This window comes from Petaurus breviceps, unplaced genomic scaffold (genome assembly GCF_028583685.1).
Source record: "Petaurus breviceps papuanus isolate PSGF00001 unplaced genomic scaffold, PetGlider_PUasm1.0 90994, whole genome shotgun sequence".
NCBI lineage: Eukaryota > Metazoa > Chordata > Mammalia > Diprotodontia > Petauridae > Petaurus > Petaurus breviceps.
Window position 1 is genome coordinate 7217532 of NW_027187393.1, and position 18040 is coordinate 7235571.

The 18040-nt window shown below is 44.5% G+C and overlaps 1 protein-coding gene and 1 long non-coding RNA gene across 4 annotated transcripts; one reads left to right on the forward strand and one right to left on the reverse strand.

The window, feature by feature from the left end:
• Nucleotides 1–7668: 7668 nt before the first annotated feature.
• On the reverse strand, nt 7669–8947 carry LOC138153442 (uncharacterized). Its single transcript, XR_011166382.1, has 2 exons — nt 8846–8947; nt 7669–8404 (listed from the first exon to the last, which is right to left on the reverse strand). It is a non-coding gene; the product is annotated as an uncharacterized lncRNA (long non-coding RNA).
• Nucleotides 8444–17724, forward strand: ERGIC3 (ERGIC and golgi 3). Of its 3 annotated transcripts, none has more exons than XM_069077546.1 (13): nt 8444–8681; nt 8868–8938; nt 10033–10120; nt 10375–10494; nt 11071–11164; nt 11294–11459; nt 12657–12714; nt 15261–15292; nt 15629–15725; nt 15869–15933; nt 16225–16361; nt 16425–16506; nt 16701–17724. In XM_069077546.1, the coding sequence occupies exons 1-13, from the start codon at nt 8594–8596 to the stop codon at nt 16722–16724; spliced, it is 1122 nt and encodes a 373-aa protein (XP_068933647.1). In that variant the 5' UTR covers nt 8444–8593; the 3' UTR covers nt 16725–17724. The 3 variants fall into 3 exon arrangements, with proteins under 3 accessions (XP_068933647.1, XP_068933648.1, XP_068933646.1); XM_069077547.1 differs by having other exon boundaries at nt 8445–8681; nt 8780–8938; nt 16451–16506; XM_069077545.1 differs by having other exon boundaries at nt 8445–8681; nt 16451–16506.
• The last annotated feature ends 316 nt before the right edge of the window (nt 17725–18040 follow it).

Consider the following 18040-nt stretch of genomic DNA (forward strand, 5'->3'; position numbering starts at 1 on the left):
CTCTGAGACTGCATTGCCTAGGGAATTCAATATCTCCACTCTTTTACAAAGGAGGCTGGGGTTCAGGGACAATAACCTCAATAGTAACCTCTCTAGCCAATCTGGACCTGGAGTCAGGAAGACCTGAGTTCAAATCCAGTCTCAGACACTACCTTGTGATCCTGGGCAAGTCACAGCCTATATGCTTCACTTTCCTCAACCGTAAAATGGGGATAATCATAGCACCTACATCACAGGCTTGATGAGGATCAAATGAAATACTGTTTTTAAAGAGCTTTAACAAGCACAGTGCATGACACAGAGTAGACTTTTAATAAATGCTTGTTTCCTTCCTACTACCATGTGTTTTCTTCAGCCATAGGTTGCTGCTACTGCTCCTATTGGGAGAAAGAAAAGAGGGGGAGAAATACCTCATCCTCATCTAAAAGAAGAACAAGGGAAAGAAGGAAGAGCAAGTTTCCAATATCCCATGGACCGAAATTCTGCAAAGGAAATAACAATTACAAACAATTCTGCTCAGAAAGGAAAAGAGAGCTGCCTAAGAAACTAATTTGGATTTGTAAATTTAAAGACTCACTTAGACTTGTAAGTCACATGTACACAAGACAGAAGTAAGGGTAAGTAAAAAGATGAATAAAAAAATGTGAAATGGTTTTATTACATGTCAGGAATGTTGAAGCTCAGAATAAGGTAAGGTTTACAAGGAATAATCAGAACAATAAATAGGATGATGTTTCTTTTAGATACATTGGGGGAAAGAAAAGGTTCAAATAATGGATAGGACCATTGCTTAGAGTGGATGGAATGATTATAATAGGCAAGGAAAAGAAGGTAGAATTACTGAACTCTTAATTTTTTTTCTGCTTTCTCTGCCAAGAAAAATAAACTCTGGACTGGAAAGAACAAAAATGGCTAATAAATAGAATGTTGAAACCGGGGGCCACCCAGCTTTCTCCTCCACCCCCTGACCCTTCCTGGGGGAAGGTGAGGTGTCTGCTGGGGAGTAACATCATTGAGAGCCTGGAGTGCCCCATCAAGGAGACAGATGGTCCTGAGCTGGCCCTGGACAGGAAGCTGTGTCAGGAAGGTGGGTACCCCTGTACATTAAGCCTCTCTCCAATGAAAGGAGGAATAAGGTCCCCTTTTCCCACTGCTTTCCACTGTATTCCTCCCTGGGGGACTAGAGGGAGGCAGTGGAGGGAAGAGGAGGGACTCTGGCCCCCTCAGAGCCATTGTACCTAATCTAGAGTTTGTTACCTTTCGAATCTTTTCACTCTACTTTATGCAAAATGGCTCATGAGGGCAAGACTAAAAGAGGGAAAGATGGGAGCTCCCCTCCCCCATGTGAAAAGGTACTGGGGAGATAGCCCAGAACTGAAGTTAGTGGCACCCACTTCCCTCCCTCCCTTCCCTCAAGGGGCTGGACTCAGGTTAGTCTGGGGATAGGGTTGGAGGATCGAGGTGGGGGCCCTCCTGCACTTTTGGCCCTGGGTCAGGGGGCAGGGCAGGGTATGCCTGTTTCCTCCTTACCTGCTCTCCCACCAGGCTGTACTTTCTAAGAAGGCAATTTCCCTGTCCTCTTACCCCCAACCCTGGAACAATACATGTTGATCATCTGCAGTATTTCTTGTTGTGCTGAGAAGCCTCAAAGACCAAGAATAAAGCTGGGGTTTTTTGTGCTTTTTTTGAAAGGGAGAAGGCAAGGCAATTGGGGTTAAGTGACTTGCCCAAAGTCACATGGCTAGTGTGTCAGGTGTCTTAGGCTGGATTTGAACTCAAGTCCTCCTGACTCCAGGGCTGGTGCTCTATTCACTGCACCACCTAGCTAACCTAAAACAGGTTAAAGCTGTTTCAAAACACACACACACACACACACACACACACAGAGGAATGTTGATCCCCATGATAATCAGGGAAATAATAAGAGAACCTAGAACTATCTGGGAAAAGTTCAAGCACCCATGTCCTGAAAATTACTTCTAAGGATACTCTGAAGGAAATCCATGAATCAGTCATGAACCAGAGGGCCTCCTGATGTGCACATCGACACCAGGCTGAATAAACCTCCTTTTGAAAGTAGCCAATCTCCAAATATCTTGTTTTATTATGATTCTGAACCCCATGGCACCAGACAAGTCTGAGTGAGGCCCAGCTAAAATGACAGGCCCCGTTATATCTCTTCTGCATGTGCTTATTTGTTACCTCTCCCATTCAAATGGGCAGAAGGATTCAAGAATTTTCTATGCTGTATCTGGGTACATTTTTTCAGAAAACAAAAGGAGGTTGAAGAGTCACCAAATAAGCTGTATATGTTGGTCATCACTTTCAAAAACTTGCAAAAAGTCAATGTGGTTAAAAACCAAATTAAACTTTATTAGGCTAATAAAAAACCATGGCTCACCTGTTTTGATAATGTTTGCAAGTTTTCTTTGTGTATAAAGAGTAGCTATAAAGTAGCCTCTGGGTGTTAAAGGTAAAAATCTCATCAAACTGTAAAAGGTAGAATTTTTTTTAATTGTGGAGAGATCTCCAGGTCATAAGAGCAAGAAGATGGTGGATTAGACATTTTCTCTGATCCCTATGACCTCTTAGTCTTCTCCAAAACAGAAATTACGTGCCAAAGATTAAGCAACTTCAGTCTCCATGGTCCAATACAACCAAAATCCAAAAGAAGGTTTAAAAAAAACGCCCAAAACACATGAATTGATGCTCATTGACCATCAGCTCACTCAGCACCCCTCCCTTACCTCCCACCCTATTGGCAGGAAGGCTATGCTAGCAGACCCAAGGAAACAACAGAGGCTTACATCAAAACCTGCCCCTACACCCTGGTCTCCCCTCCCTCTTTCCAGTGCCATGGAGAACCTAGATCTAGGCTGTAGAAATTTTCTTAAGCCTCAACAGTCAACTTGATCACAGCTTTTCAAGAGGAACAAAAGCCTGTAAGGAGCTACAACCTAGAAGCGCCAGCACTGCAAAACTCCAAACTGCTCACATCAGGTGAAAATAGGTTCTGAAGTGCTGGTGCTGGGGAAGAGAACTTAGGAACAGAGAGAATGAAACAGGTCACCAGGACAGGATACTGTGTGGGAATGGAGCTGTATAATGCCATACCAAGCCTGAAGGAAAAAAGCAAGCACCTAGTTGGGGCCAATTCTGACCACCAAAAAGCAACTGGAACAGTGACCTAGGCTAATGAATTGTAAATTACTCAGTAAGGGAGAGGCTGAGACACTTTGAGATCTAGCCCCAAAGGAAAGCACAATCAGAGCAGAAGGATTCAGAAAAGAGTAATAAGGAAAATGGGGCAGGGAATGGGGGGATGCTGAAAGTACCACAGTACCAAAGATTTCAGGAAGAAAACTCAAAGACATTGAACAGAAACAAGTAAGTTGACAGGAAAAACAATAACAATAGAAGAAACAAAACATGGCCTCCAGAGTTAGCAAACAAGTTCTTGCTTCTATGAATAAATACTGCAAAATAAAGGAAAATGATCTAACATTTACTGAGATAGAGAACTCTTTGCAATTTAAGAAGAACATGGAACATTACACATTATTCCTCAGAGGATTAAAAGAGAAATGAAAATTATGAGAGCAGAATTTATGTTCTACACAGAAAGAATAATTAGCAGAATAGAAAAACTTGAATCTGTAATGACAAGCCTCACAAAAGAAACAAAAAGGAGAACAATAGATTAGGGATGCAAATACACAGAGGTGAAGGACAACCTAGAAAAAGAAAAGCAAAAAACAATACCATAAAAGAAAATATGCTCAATTATGCAAGCAAAATATATTGATCTCAAGACAGAATGTGTAGAGACAACCTCAGGATCATGTCTCCCAGAAGAACATGACAAGACAAAAACTCTTAACAGCATAACAAAGGAAATAGTAGAAGAGAACTTCCCAGAACTTCTAAACATAGAAAATAAAGTTCCAATTTAAAAAATTTACAGATAGCCTCCAGAGAGAAAAAAACAAAACCTAAGGCTGCAAACTCCAAGACATAGAAAGCTAAATTTAACAATTCAGTTCAGAAACAAGTTCTGCAAGCCAAGAGGAAAAAAGGCCTTCAAATGCAAAGGAAAGAGCATTCACATAATGCAAAACTGTTCTTCACCCACAAGAAAAAGAAAGAGGGAATGGAATAATGTGTTCTAAAGAGCAATGGAGCTCAGGATGAAGTGCACGGTGCCCTAATCTGTAATTCTGAGCTTAATCACACAGGACAAAAGACAGACTTCAATAATAAAGAAGAATTTTAAGCACTTTTTAAAAGAAAATCAGATTGAAGAGATTGTTTCTCAATTAACACAAATGAAGAGTGAATTAAAGGGAGCAGGTACAGACAACAGTAGCAACAGTGACAACAGAAAGATAAGCATTTCTAAATTTACAAGGGAGACAGAGGGATGTACAAAAAGGTGATCTGGAAATCTGGTAGAGGAAACAGTGAAGAGGTAGACAGGAGCATTATGGACAGAACCTACTGACACACTGCTTACAGGTGAATCAATGCTTCTTTTGTGGGACTACATTACAACATGGAAGGGTACATATAAAGGGAGAAGGGGATCAAGGGTACAGAGAGGAGTGTATAATGTACCAAGGCCAAATTGAAGGGGTAGAAATGAGGAGAAGGTGACCTGTGTGGTTACAGAAAGAAAAGATCCTACAGGGGAATGGGTGAGAAGAATAGGACAAAGATTTAAAAAGAGAGGGGAGCAAGGAGGACTTACTTTGAAGGTAGGAGTTCCACTGATGAATGATCCTATGGGAAAAGAGAGATGGTCAGTGAAGGGCCATGAGGACTTTTCACTGCATGAGGTCTGGGGGGTTTGATGCTTGAAAAGTCTACTTGTTCTAGGAGAGGGGTAGTTGGAACCTCTGAGAGCAGTTGGCATATGGAGGAGTAGGAGAGAATGGGCAAAAGGAGAAGATTTTCAGGCAAATATAGAGGGAGAAAAGGGAACAAGAAAGGTTTTAGATCAGTGGGGATGGGAAGGGTCCTACTATGGGACAGTGTCCTCTCTGACACCCTCCATAACTAGCATTGTTCTGTGAATGAGGCACGAAAGAAAAAGGGAATACACAGGGCAAGCTCTAGAAGGTAGTGGCAGAAACCACCTAAAGAGAAGAGCTTAGAATGGATATCTTGGATACTTGAATTGCATAAAGAACATAGAGAAAATGGGGCAGCCAGGTAGCACAGTAAGAGCACCAGCCCCAGAGTTGGGATGACCTGGAATCGAATCCAGGTTCAGATACTTAGCACCACAGCCAGAAATAACTGTCTGTGTAACCTTGAGCAAGTTACTTAACCCCAATTGCTTAAAAAAAAAAAGAATATAGAGAAAAGAGACAATATAATTTTAGGAGTCATGCATCAGAGAATGAGAATCTACAGTAAACAGCAAGAGAAGATGAGTAATGAAGAAAGTGAGAGAAATCCTTTTTGGAAAGGAGCACATAAAAAGAAAATTTAAAAACTAATGAATAAGCCTAACTAAAGAGGAGTAAAGGAAGTGAGAAATCTACTTTACTGAGAAAAAAGGAGGGGGAAGAAATGTATAACCAGATAAAAACAGGGGAGAAAAACAAAACCCTAAACGGAAAGAAATAAAAATCTTATGGGTAAGAGACGTATTCTTCAGCAAACAAGAAAGAGAGGCCATTACAATAGCTAAGATAGATAACTTTGATTGTATGAAAATGAAAAGCTTCTGCACAGCCAAAATTAATGTACCTAGAATAAGACAAAAAGTATTCAAATGGGAAAATATTTTTTGAATCAAATTTTTCTATTAAGAATTTGGTATCTAAGATATATCTACAATTTAGACAGAAACATACATATATGGATAACTAATAGCCATTCCCCAATACATAAGTGGTCAAAGGATATAAACAAACACTTCTCAAAAGAATTGCAAAGTATTCACATGAAATAATGCCCCAAATCATTAATAAGAGAAGTACAAATATAAACAACTCTTAAGTTTCTCTTTGTACCTATAAATTGGCAGAAATGACAAAAGTCACTGTTGGATGGTTAGTGGAAAGAAAAGCACATTAATACATTATCGGTAGAGCTGTAACAATGGTACACCCATTCTGGAAAAATAATTTGGAATTAAGCAAATAAAGTGACCCTTTGAACAAGAGACTCCATTACTGGGCTTATACTCCAAGGATGCCAAAAATAAGAAGAAAGTCCCCATGTACACCAAAGTATTTATAGCTATATTTTTTAATATAGTTTAGAATTAGAAACAAAATAGATTAATTGGGGAATAGCTAAACAAACTGTGGTAACATGAATGTAACAGAATATTAATGTGCTATAAAAAGATTATGTAGGTGATGAATACAAAGAAGCATGTTAAGATCTATATGAACTGATGCAGAGTGAAGTAAACAGAACCAAGAAAACAATATATGTAGAAATTAAAGCAATGTAAATGAAAGCACAACACCCCCAAAAATCAAAGGTAAATGTAACAAAAGTATAAAGCTCAATCTGAACTCAAATGCAGAGATATGACAAGATACCCTTAATCTGCCCTTTCATGGAGGTAAGAATTCCACAGGTTTTGACTTTTTCAATGTATTTCTTTAAAAAATACTATTTGTCATATGGATTGGCAAAGATATGTCTATGGAAGGGCAAAGAGGAGAGATACGATAACTATGATGATGTAAAAAATCATCAATAAAAATTTATTGTAAAAAAAAAGATTGTGGAGAATGGGAGAAGTAAAATAGAAATGTAGAAAAGCAAAAGGTGTAATTTTTCAAGAGAAGAAGATGGAATATGAAAACTAGAACACAGGCCTTTGATTCATGGCCAACTCAATTCATGGTAACTCAATAGTTACCTGTCTAACCTAGGACACCAAAACCCTTTTCAGTCTTTGGCAGGTGGAACCTAAACTTGAAGAAAGCTAGGATTCCAAGAGACAGAGGTGGGGAGGGAAGGTATTCCAGGCACCTCATAGGGCTAAGGTAGCAATGTGGAAAACCAAATGAGCTTTCAATTCTAGAATATATTCTTCAAAAGATACTTAGTGACCAACTAAAAAAGGAAGGAATGATCACAGAGACAGCATAGTTTTATCAAGAGTGTCATACTAAACTAATTTTCTTTTTTAACAGGTTTACTAGCCTCCTCCCTTGTGGCAAAGAAGTATAGTTAAGCAAAACAAACACAGTTTATGTCTGATAAAACATACTTCATTTTGTAGCCATAGGCAGTGGCCTCTTTCTGAATAATGGGAAGTATGTTTTATCAGCAGTCCTCTCAACCATTGACTGGTGACTGCACTGAACCGAGTACTGCCTTATGGATGTTATTTTCCTTTCCATTACTGTGGTTATCATGTAATTTATTCAGCTTTTGCTTACTCTTCCTTGGTGTGGTTCACACCTTATAATATTCTCCTATACAAAACAGAAATGTGAGCTGGATAGCATATCAGAATAAGATGCATAGTTAAGTGACCTAAGGCTCTGTCTTTCACTTTTCGCTATCTAACATTTTTATTGATGACTTATGACAGAGATGGCATATTTATCAAATTTATAGATGAAACAATTAGGTGGGATGGTTAAACACTGGATGACAGAGAAAAGGTCTGAAAAGACGTCAGTAGGCTGAAACACTGGGCCAATAATCATTAGTTAACTTTAATAAAGTAAATGTGAAATTTTATGTTTGAATTCAGAAAATCCACTTCACAAATACAAGATTGGTTAGCTGTTCAGTTCATGTGAAAAAGACAAGTGTTTTGCAATGGTCTAATTAGCTCAGTACGTGTCAATGGTGTGATGTGGCTTTAAGGTAGAGTTAAGGAAAGCATTTAAGAATCAAAGGGTGGATTGTCCTGATGTACCAGCAGACCACTTCTGGTATATTATTCTGCGATTCTGGGGGCATCAATTTAGGAAAGGCATTGGCAAGCAGAAAACGTCCTGAGATAAAGCACCTAAGATGATGAAAGGTATCTGGGCTAACGGTTGGTTGGGGGAAAAAAACAAACAAAGCTGGGCTTTAGCAGGGGAGAGGACTTAGTGGGGAGCTATAGTTTTCTTCAAATATCTTAGACTGCGACAAGGAAGCGCGATTGGATTAGTTCTGCTTGACCCCCGGGTCAGGCGGCAGGGGCAATGGTGGGGATGCAGAGAGAGATACCTAAATTTTGTCAGGAAAAACTCTAATAATTTGAGCGTTGCAAAAGTGAAACGGGCCCCTGGGAGGCAGGAGGTCTTCGAACCAAGGCTGAATGTCCACGTGTCGCATGGGGAATTCCTGTTCAAGATCGGGTAGGTCCAAAAGCTTCAGGGATCCCTTCCAACTCAGAGAGCCCAAGGGTAGACCCACTATTGCCAATCTGCGCCTGCGCAGGAGAAAACCACCCAGGATAAAGCGAGGAGAGGGAGAAGTGTGGGCTGAGGGGCGGAGCCACAAGCCTCAGCGCCACGCATGCATTTAAGCTCAGCCACAGAGCGAAGCTGGGGCGGGATCCAGTCCCGGAAGTGAGCGGCCGTGGGCAGGTCCCCTGATTTTCCCTTTCCGGCAGGTCCCCATGGAGGCGCTGGGGAAGCTGAAGCAGTTCGATGCCTATCCAAAGACCCTGGAAGACTTCCGGGTCAAGACATGCGGCGGGGCCACAGGTAGGGAAAGGAGGCAGGGGTCGGGGTGGGGGGTGGGGGGTGGGGTGTCCCTTCCTGAGCCCCTCCCTTTTGCCCCCATGTTCCCGCCCCGACATTAGGCCCCGTGCTGGCCTGGGTTGGTTATGGAAGATGAGCTAAGTACAGAGAGACGGGGGCTTGCTGACCTTTGACCCCTGGTGCCTGTAGTGACCATCATCAGCGGTCTCCTAATGCTCCTGCTCTTCCTGTCTGAACTGCAGTATTACCTTACGGCCGAGGTGAGTCTCTGGTGCCGCCGCTAGGGGTGTCCTAGGCGGGAGGGGGCGAGGAAAAGAAACGTCATCAGGGAGCGCCGAGTGTGGTGGTGAAGTGAGGCGCCCTCTCCCCAGGGGCGCTGTGGGGCAACAGGAGGGGGACGTCCTGGGGGACAGCGGGGCGGGGGGGGGGGCACAGGGCGTGCTTTGGGACAAGAGAAAGATGGGGTTCGGTGTGATGAATTAGGGCCCCCAGGGGGCTCTATGGGGCAAGGGAAAGGGGGGATTCAGTGCAATGAATTGGAAGGTTCTGTGGGGCAAGAGGAGGGGGATACCCCGGGAGGAAGTGGATCCCCCAGCAGGTCTGTGGGGTTCTCCAGGAGTCAGTTGAGGGAGAAAGGGGAGGAGTGCAATATGCAGAAACTGGACCCTCCAGGGCCTGCTCTGGGCCTCTGGGGTAGGGGGAGACCACCAGGGGAGCTCTGGGGGATAAGGAGGGCAGAACAGTGGGAGGCTCTGTGAGTTGGTGTGGGGATGGGGGAGAGTGAGGGAGGGGAGGGGCTGCTGTAGTGAAGGGGAAGGAGTAGGTTACTGAGAGGAAAAATTGAGGGGGGTTGGATAGGAAGTGTACTATTAAGGGGAGCATTAGGTCAGGAGAAAAGGGAAGAGAGCACAGACAGATGAGGTTATTGTCATAAGGAAGGGAGCACTGAGTGGAATGAGGACAAGAGACAGTGGGAGACCAGTTGGGCTGAAAACTCAAAGAGTGATGCAGGCAATGAGGTGTGGCAGGAAGAGGGCACTGAGCAGGTGGGTGGCTGTGCTGAGGGGATGGAGGGACTTCACTGGTTGGAGGCACAGAGGAAGCACTGTAGCATCAGGTCGGAGAGATACAAGCAGGGCCTGTGGTGGATACCTCTTAGCTCAATGTTTTTGAGAGGTGGGAGGAAACCAAGGGCATTTATAAATAATGTGACTATTGCTTGGAACTGAGGAATTCTTTGTGCAAAGGGGAAGAGGTCGATGTGCCTTGGGGTGGAGTGAGGCTAGGGGAGAATTGATGGTGGCTACCCTGAAACTGGTCCCTCCCAGCCTGAGGCAGCTGCCCTCACCCATAGGTTCATCCTGAACTCTATGTTGACAAGTCCCGGGGTGACAAACTGAAGATCAACATTGATATTTTCTTCCCACATATGCCTTGTGCCTGTAAGTGCTTGATGATCCCATCTTCTCCTCTACTTCCAACCCCACCCTAAACCCATTGGTAAAGATAAACACAGGGGCTTTTTTCCCCTCCAACTCTCATGCCTGATAGGGATGTTGGGGTATTTTCTTTGCGTGCTGAGAAAAATGTTTTGGGGAAAGGAAAATGAGGATGCATCCCCCTCTCTTTCTTCACAAGTAGGCCCAACCCCTGGGGGTGTAGGCATTAGTCTTATGTCTAAACATCCTGGTTCTAGATCTAAGTATTGATGCCATGGATGTGGCTGGGGAACAGCAACTGGATGTGGAACACAACCTATACAAACAGCGTTTGGACAAGGATGGCCACCCTGTGACCATAGAAGCGGAGCGTCACGGTAACCAGAAGAGACAGTCCCAGTCAACCCTGGGGAATCCCTTTTCAGGCTAGGGCCCTCTCTTTGGAGTTAGTGTGGAATCACAAAGTCAGGTTCTAGAGCTGAAGGCTTATTCATGAGGCCACGTGATTTATAATCCCTTGCCTCTAAACAAGGCACTTTATGGATAAGGCACCCAAGGCCCAGAGAAATTAAATGACTTAGGGCCTCAGGTCACAGAACTAGTTACTAATACAAGTGGAACTAGAAGCCCTTTTCTGCCTCCTTCTGCAGTGTTCTTTCTACTCTTCACCCTGTTGCTTCCCAGCCCAGCTCTGATCTCCATAGCTCTTCTAGCCCTTATCTCTCATTTGGGATTTGGCTGCTTGTTGCCTCTCTGGGCTTCCTATGGTGGGGACTAAAGCTCTTGGAATATTTACTGCTGCCTTCCCAGCCCATTAGAAGGCTCCTGCCATTGATTCCCTACCCTGTCCATGCTCCTATCAAATGCCTGCTTTGTGGCAGCTGAGTCTGTCTTGTCTGTTACCTGGGCCTGCCTCTACTCCGGCTAATGCCTTGGGCTCTGCTTACCTTCAGAGCTGGGGAAAGAGGAGGAAAAGGTGTTTGACCCCAGCTCCTTGGATCCTGAGCGCTGTGAAAGCTGCTATGGTGCTGAGTCTGAGGATAGCAAGTGAGTGTCACCCACACAGGTGAGCTTGGGTCAGGGCTTGGTTGCATTTCTGTGAGCCTGGAGATGGGTCCACTCTCTTCTCTGCCCTGAACTGAGCTGGGCTCTGCCTTCCCCGTCCCTCCCATCTAGGTGCTGTAACACATGTGAAGATGTTCGGGAAGCATACCGAAGGAGGGGTTGGGCCTTCAAGAACCCAGACACCATTGAGCAGTGTCGACGTGAAGGCTTCAGCCAAAAGATGCAAGAACAGAAGAATGAAGGCTGCCAGGTGTACGGCTTCCTAGAAGTCAACAAGGTCAGGACCAGACTATGTCACAGAGCCAGAAAGAAAAGAGAAAGCTCTGGGATGAGGTTTGATTAAACTGCCTTAGGTGTGGAAAATTTCTACTTGGGAAGACTAAGCATGGTGCCCTCAAAATGGACAGTCCCTTCTGCCTGAAACTGCTTAACAGATATTTCCTGATCACCTACTGTGTGATCAGGAAATAGTAAGGCTTAGTTTCTGCCCCTAAGGATCCCACAGTCTAGGCTGTAGGATTAAGCAGGGACATCAGTAAACATAATAAAGAGTAGAGTTAGTGTGCCATATTGGAAGGTTTCATGGAGGAGGAGATAGTTGAGTGGAACTTGAGGAATGATGGAGGTATAGGAGGAAAGAGATGTGGAGATATAGGAGGAAAGAGATGCATTCTAGGAAAAGAGTAAAGTATGAGTAATTCATGGAGGCAGGAAATTAACTGATGTGTTTAGGTAACTGAGTAGTTCATCTGGTGAGAGTATAGATTGTTTAAAAGAAGAGAGTGTTGGGAGATGACTGAAAAAGTAGCTTTGTACCTCACTATAAGGTCTTGAATGCTACTTTACAGAGTTTGAACTTGATTTGTTAGATGCAGTTCAATTTGACAGTCATTTGTTATGTAGAGTTTAGTCCAGTTTTACCAGAGTATAAAATATGTGGAAGATGATCATCTGATCACATTATCCCTCTATTCAATAACATCTTGTGATTCACTATCATTCACTGAGTAAAGTTCATGTTCTTAGCATTCAAGACCTATATGATCTTCTTCCACCCTCCCCCTCCCACACTACACCAGGCCTGCACAGCACGTGGCCTGTGAGATTTCAGGCGGCCAGAAAAAACTAGGGCTGCCACTGCACACTCTCCTGTTTGTTACGTGGCCCAAAGCAACAAGTCATTATCGGTCTGTTTCTAATCTAACCTATCTGTGCCCTGGAAGAAATTTAGCTTATATTAATTTTGGCCCTGCAGGTCTACTTTACACTCTGACCAAACTAGACTGTTATAGGAGTGGGGGAAGGCATGGATGTGAGTGAAATCTTGGAAGTACTGTTACTTAGAATTAGTGATCAGATGTGGGAAAGGGAGGAATCAGAGATGGCCCAAATGATGGAGAAAGTGGTGGAACCATTGACAGAAATGGGGAAGAGCAGTAGTTCTGGAGGAATGGAAACGGAATATTTCTTGTAGGTGGCTGGAAACTTTCACTTTGCACCTGGGAAGAGTTTCCAGCAGTCACATGTGCATGGTAAGTGAAGACTTTTATCAGAAAATACAGTCAGGCATTTGTTGTAAGAGGCTCTCTCTCTACACCCTCCAAAATCCTGCTCCCTACTTTTAATCTCCCTCCTGCAATAATTCCCCCTTATCCCCATACACATACACATACTTTGTAAACATAAACAGCTTCACTGCTTTGTTTCTATGTCGCTTCTCTATATTTCTCAGATACTGTCCCTCAGCTCTCCTCTACTTGGGGAACAATCCTTTGGAAGTGACTTAGCCTTCGGACTGTGATAACTGAAAACAACTAGGGTAGGGCAGAGGCCAGTTTGTCGGTTCATATTGTTAACCAGTAGCTAGCTACCCTAGTCTCTGCAGGTGTCTCTTCTCCCAGCAAATGTATGAGGAGGTGTATTAGCAAGCACCCTAGCACACCTATGATGACCTGCTAGCCCAGGTTCTTTGATCTGCTTTTCTAAAGGAAAGACAACTTTTAAAGGGATCAACAATCTTACTTTAATTACAGATAAGTAGAAAGAAGTGAGTATCCAAGAAAGAATCCAATAGACAGGGCTCCAACTGTCTAAACAGCATAATACAACCACCTACATATAGCACCAGACTGGGAGAGCACTAACATCTCAGCAGTTCAGGGGCTCTTAACAAATGGCTACTCGGAGTCCTGCCCAGGGACAAAAAGTCTTTCTCATACGTGAGCCCCTAAAGTAAAATGCCAACCGTCCAGTATATATAGCTTTCAACTAATAGGCTCAGAGCCAGAAGGCATGATAACCCTCATGACTCAGTGCCTAGTTAGCTTAGTACCAAAAGGTGAGAAAGCCTCCCCTCAATCAAGCTCCTCCCCCAATGGGCTCTGTGTGACTCAGGATGTATCACAGCTGTGAAAGCAGCAAGACATTTGTGATTGAAATGCTGTAGACTAAAGTACCTTTAGACCTGGGAACACAGCTCCTGTTCCAAGGAATAGAGGGAACACATGTGGTCACATATTATGGACACACTATTAATGGACAGGGAAGATCTTCCCATTCCACTAACATTAAAGGAGGGAGCTTGCTTTAAGTGCCCCATGCCTAGTGTCCCAGAGATTCGTCACCAGAACTTAAACTGGAGGTAGCTCCTTGTAAATCAGCACCCAGGAGGGAGGAGGACAGTGTTCATAGTTAGGATATCTTTAGCAAAATAAAACAAAGTGAGGAGGTGGGGGTGGGGCTCTCCTAAAATCAGAGTTTATCTTATAGTACAACTCAGTGAAGTGAGTTTCCCTCCTCCCTTCCCTGCTCTGGAGATGGGGTACAGCTTACATTCCTGGAATGGGAAGATGGTGGGATCTGAAAGGGGAGGGGAGCTGGTTAAACTGGTACCTAGTCCATGTTCTGCACCTTCACAAGTCTGAGAGCCAGGTTTAAGTTGTCCAAAGTACTTTCTAAGCTGTCTATGACTGTCTCTGCCCAACTCTAGGACCTGGGATGGGGCTCAGGACCCAAAATTGAGCACCCAAGAGCCTTAATGGCCAATGTTCTCACATATGCATGCCATACCTGTTTCTCAAACTGTCATTATAAAACTCTGGATCTCACTCTTCTCTTCTTTCCCTTTTCTCCTCCATGCTGCAGTCCATGCTGTGGAGAGTAAGTGGCCAAACTCTTAACCCTCCTTTCCTATCAGGGTGAGAGCATACTTGCCTTAAGCATGTCCTGCTGTCAGGAGTTAGGGATTGGAGGGTAACTGCACCTTTTCTTGACAGAGGTTAAGATGGAGCTGGGTCTTTAGCAATTGACAAAAGTGTTTATGTTTAAGGAAAGAATCTTTATTTACAACATGAGAGAGGGGCCAGAAGAATTATGAAAGGACCTAGGCCTAGCAGCAGATCAGTTCATCTGAACAGTTCTGGGAGCAAGGGAATAGATTGGAGGGTATTTTCAGGCCCCTTCTTACCCTTTCAAACTTATGAACTTGTGTTCCCACAAAGGAAGTTAGAATATGAAAGCCTTTTCTCAGTGACTTTGCTTTCCACTTTAGGGGTTGGTTTGGGGTTGGGTTTTTTTTTTTTTTTTTGGTCTTTTCGGAGGGGGGGAAGCAGGGCATTTAGGGTTAAGTGACTTGCCCAAGGTCACACAGTTAGTAAGTATCAAGTGTCTGAGGCTGGATTTCAACTCAGGTCCTCGTGACTCCAGGGCCAGTGCTCTATTCACTGCACCATGTAGCTGCCTCTGCTTTCCACTTTAGAAGGGCAACCTCACCCTAGCTGAAGTGACCTTAGGATATGGGGTCTAACATTCCCATTCTCAAAGAGGTAGGGTGCAAAAAAGAGGCCTTTCCTCTTCTCTATCCCCTTTATATTCTCCAGGTCAGTCACCCTTCCTGGGAGCTCCAGGAGCCACACAGTGAGGCTGAAAAGGGGCTTGGGAAATCATGGCTTAGGAAATGAAATGGCTACCAGAAAGGATGGAAAGGACATACTCCTGGGGAAGAGTCAGAAGGAAGCCCCTGAGGATACCAAGTTCTGTATTAACCATGCCCACTTACTTGTTCTCCTTTTTTTTCTAGTTCATGACCTGCAGAGCTTTGGACTAGACAATGTAGGTACTAAACTTAGGTGGTAAGCACCTCCCTGGAGGCTGACCAGGGCTCTGGGCTTTTTAGGGTCCTTATGGAAAGACTCCTTTGAGAAGGGGGAAAAAGAATCCCCACCCCCACCCCCATCCTAGGTAATGAATCCTAGATACCTGAGTTCATTGGAATAAATGGAACCAATCAGCTTTCACCAGCCCTCCCTAACAGGGTGGGGTAGTGGGGAGGCTGGCTACTTTGTATGATGGATTTGAAGCCACTGTAACTTCTCTCCATGCCCTTGGTCTTCTCTGATTTGGGACTGTCCCCTTTGTATGACCAGAACATTATGTTGGTATCTCCAGATCAATATGACTCACTACATACGACATCTGTCGTTTGGAGAAGATTATCCAGGAATTGTGAACCCACTGGATAATACCAACATCACTGCCCCCCAAGGTACAGAGGAGGAATGACTGGGGGTTCCATTCTAGCTCTCTTGGGACAAGGGGGGTGGCCAGAGATGGTCATATGGATACAGACAGCAGGCTTGGCTCCGTTGCTGCCCTGCCCTTCAGCTTACTGCTCCCTTCTTTCCACAGCCTCCATGATGTTCCAGTACTTTGTGAAGGTGGTTCCCACAGTATACATGAAAGTGAATGGGGAGGTAAGTCAGAGTCCCCAGTCCACCAGATCTACAACTTGGATGCTTCCCGTATGCCACCCTGGGCTCCATCTGCCTGTGAAAAGGCATCTTTGGACCTTTAGACTTGTGAGCTCCTTGAGAGCAGGGACTAGTTGTTTTCCCCCTTTCGTGTATCCTGAGAACACTACTTGGCACATAGTAGGCTCTTAATAAATGCTAGTTTACTGACTGACTGACCACTGAGTGGTGGTGGACATATCCCTGCCCCCTCTGCTCCTTGCCACTGCTCCTCTCCTCCCCTTCCACCCCCAGGTGCTGAGGACAAATCAGTTCTCTGTGACAAGACATGAAAAAGTTGCCAATGGGCTGATTGGGGACCAGGGGCTTCCTGGAGTCTTTGTGCTTTATGAGCTCTCACCCATGATGGTCAAACTGACAGAGAAGCACAGGTGAGTAGGGGGAGGGAGGAGGCATGGGCCAGAGCTGGTCCTCTCTCCAAATCCTTTTAACAGCCCACACTGGTTACTCCCCCATCTAGGTCCTTCACCCACTTCCTCACTGGTGTCTGCGCCATCATCGGAGGCATGTTCACAGGTGAGTCTGGCCTCGGGTGGAGTACAACAGCTCCTCCCAGTCTAGACTTGAGATGTTTGTCCCTAGACCTGAGGAGGCAGGGAAGTGGAGGAGGGAAAGTTGGAACTTGACCCTTGAGTCTTCATGATCGTGGGAGGGAAGAGGACAGTTTGAACTGGACTGCCGCCTAATAATGGACTTGACCTCTTCCCCAGTTGCTGGACTCATTGACTCTCTGATCTACCACTCTGCTCGAGCCATCCAGAAGAAAATTGAATTAGGGAAGACAACATAGTCACAGGAACTGCATGACCCCAGCCCTGACTTACTCAGGGCCATCTGACTTCCTAGTGGTGACCCAGGCCCTACCCCTCGTGAATGCTGTCCTCAGACTATAAGACTTGTTCTATCTTCCTGCACCTTCCCCCTCAAGAGTTGGTAAAATTGTGTGTTGTGATGGTATTGAGGTCTGTGTCTCCTCCCCTCCACCCCATAATCCTTTGCTTCAACTCTCATGCTGCTCCTGTGTCTCAAAGGAGGTTTCCTCCTGGGCTTTCCTTTTATATTCCCATTTCACCCTGCTTTTCTTTGTACTGGAATCACCTGCCAGAGGTCAAAGTAATGTGAATCCTTTCCCAGAGATGCTGGTCTCCCAACTTTCATCTCTCCCTGGCTCTACCTGGCACTATCCAAAGGCTGAAGAAGGAACTGAGCTGGGAAGAGTAGCTTAGACCAGGTGCCAGTATGGGGTATTAGCAAGGAGTGGGATCCTTTCACCCTTGTTCACAACCTGGATTAGGGCGACTGAAGGGGGTACCCCTCCCTCTGGAAGTGTCTGCCTTAACTCTTCCATTGGGATGTTCATGGGATGAGAAGCACAAGGAAAAAGGAAGCAGCCACAGGAAGCCAAGGAAGTAAAAAGCTCCAGGCTCCTGAGCTGGGGTTCAGACCCCTTTCCTCTCTTGTGTTCTGCCTCAGACTGGGATGGAAGTTGAGAAGGGAGAGTGAAAGGAACATTTGCAAATTCCCATGGCTTTTCTTGGAAGGATTGGGACTTGGAGCTATCCTTAATGTCAGTTGGGTTCCATCTGTGCCTTAGTCACAGTGCAGACATTGTCACCTCAACTTAGCCCTTCACTGACTTCTCTAAGATTTCCATTCACTTGCATATAACCCACTTCCCAGCACAGCCGGGAAGTAAAACTTTCCCAGAGAAAAATATGAAACCGACAAAAGAAAGACATTGCAAAGGTTGCTTCTGTGTATATACCTGAGAGGCGATGCTGTCTATTCCCAGCACAGAGTGAATGAGAACCAGAGGAGTGACGAGCATAAGCAAGATAGGACAACTTTCTAGACCTTCCTAAGTCTACAGTTTCCTTAAAGATAAAGACTTACCTTCAACTTGTTTGGTTGGAAATTAATTTCCCAAATATCAGGCGCCAAATTGTATTTGAAAACAAAATAGAAATAATTTTTAAAAAAATGATTGTTTTGTGAATTATTTTTTGCTCTATTTCTCTTCCTTTTGTGTAGCTAAAGAATTGCCTGTAGA

Coding starts and splice junctions, on each gene's coding strand:
- ERGIC3 (XM_069077545.1), top strand. CDS start 8,594: ATGGAGGCGCTGGGGAAGCTGAAGCAGTTCGATGCCTATCCAAAGACC. Junction 15,726..15,868: donor CAACATCACTGCCCCCCAAG/GTACAGAGGAGG, acceptor TTCTTTCCACAG/CCTCCATGATGTTCCAGTAC. Junction 15,934..16,224: donor ACATGAAAGTGAATGGGGAG/GTAAGTCAGAGT, acceptor TTCCACCCCCAG/GTGCTGAGGACAAATCAGTT.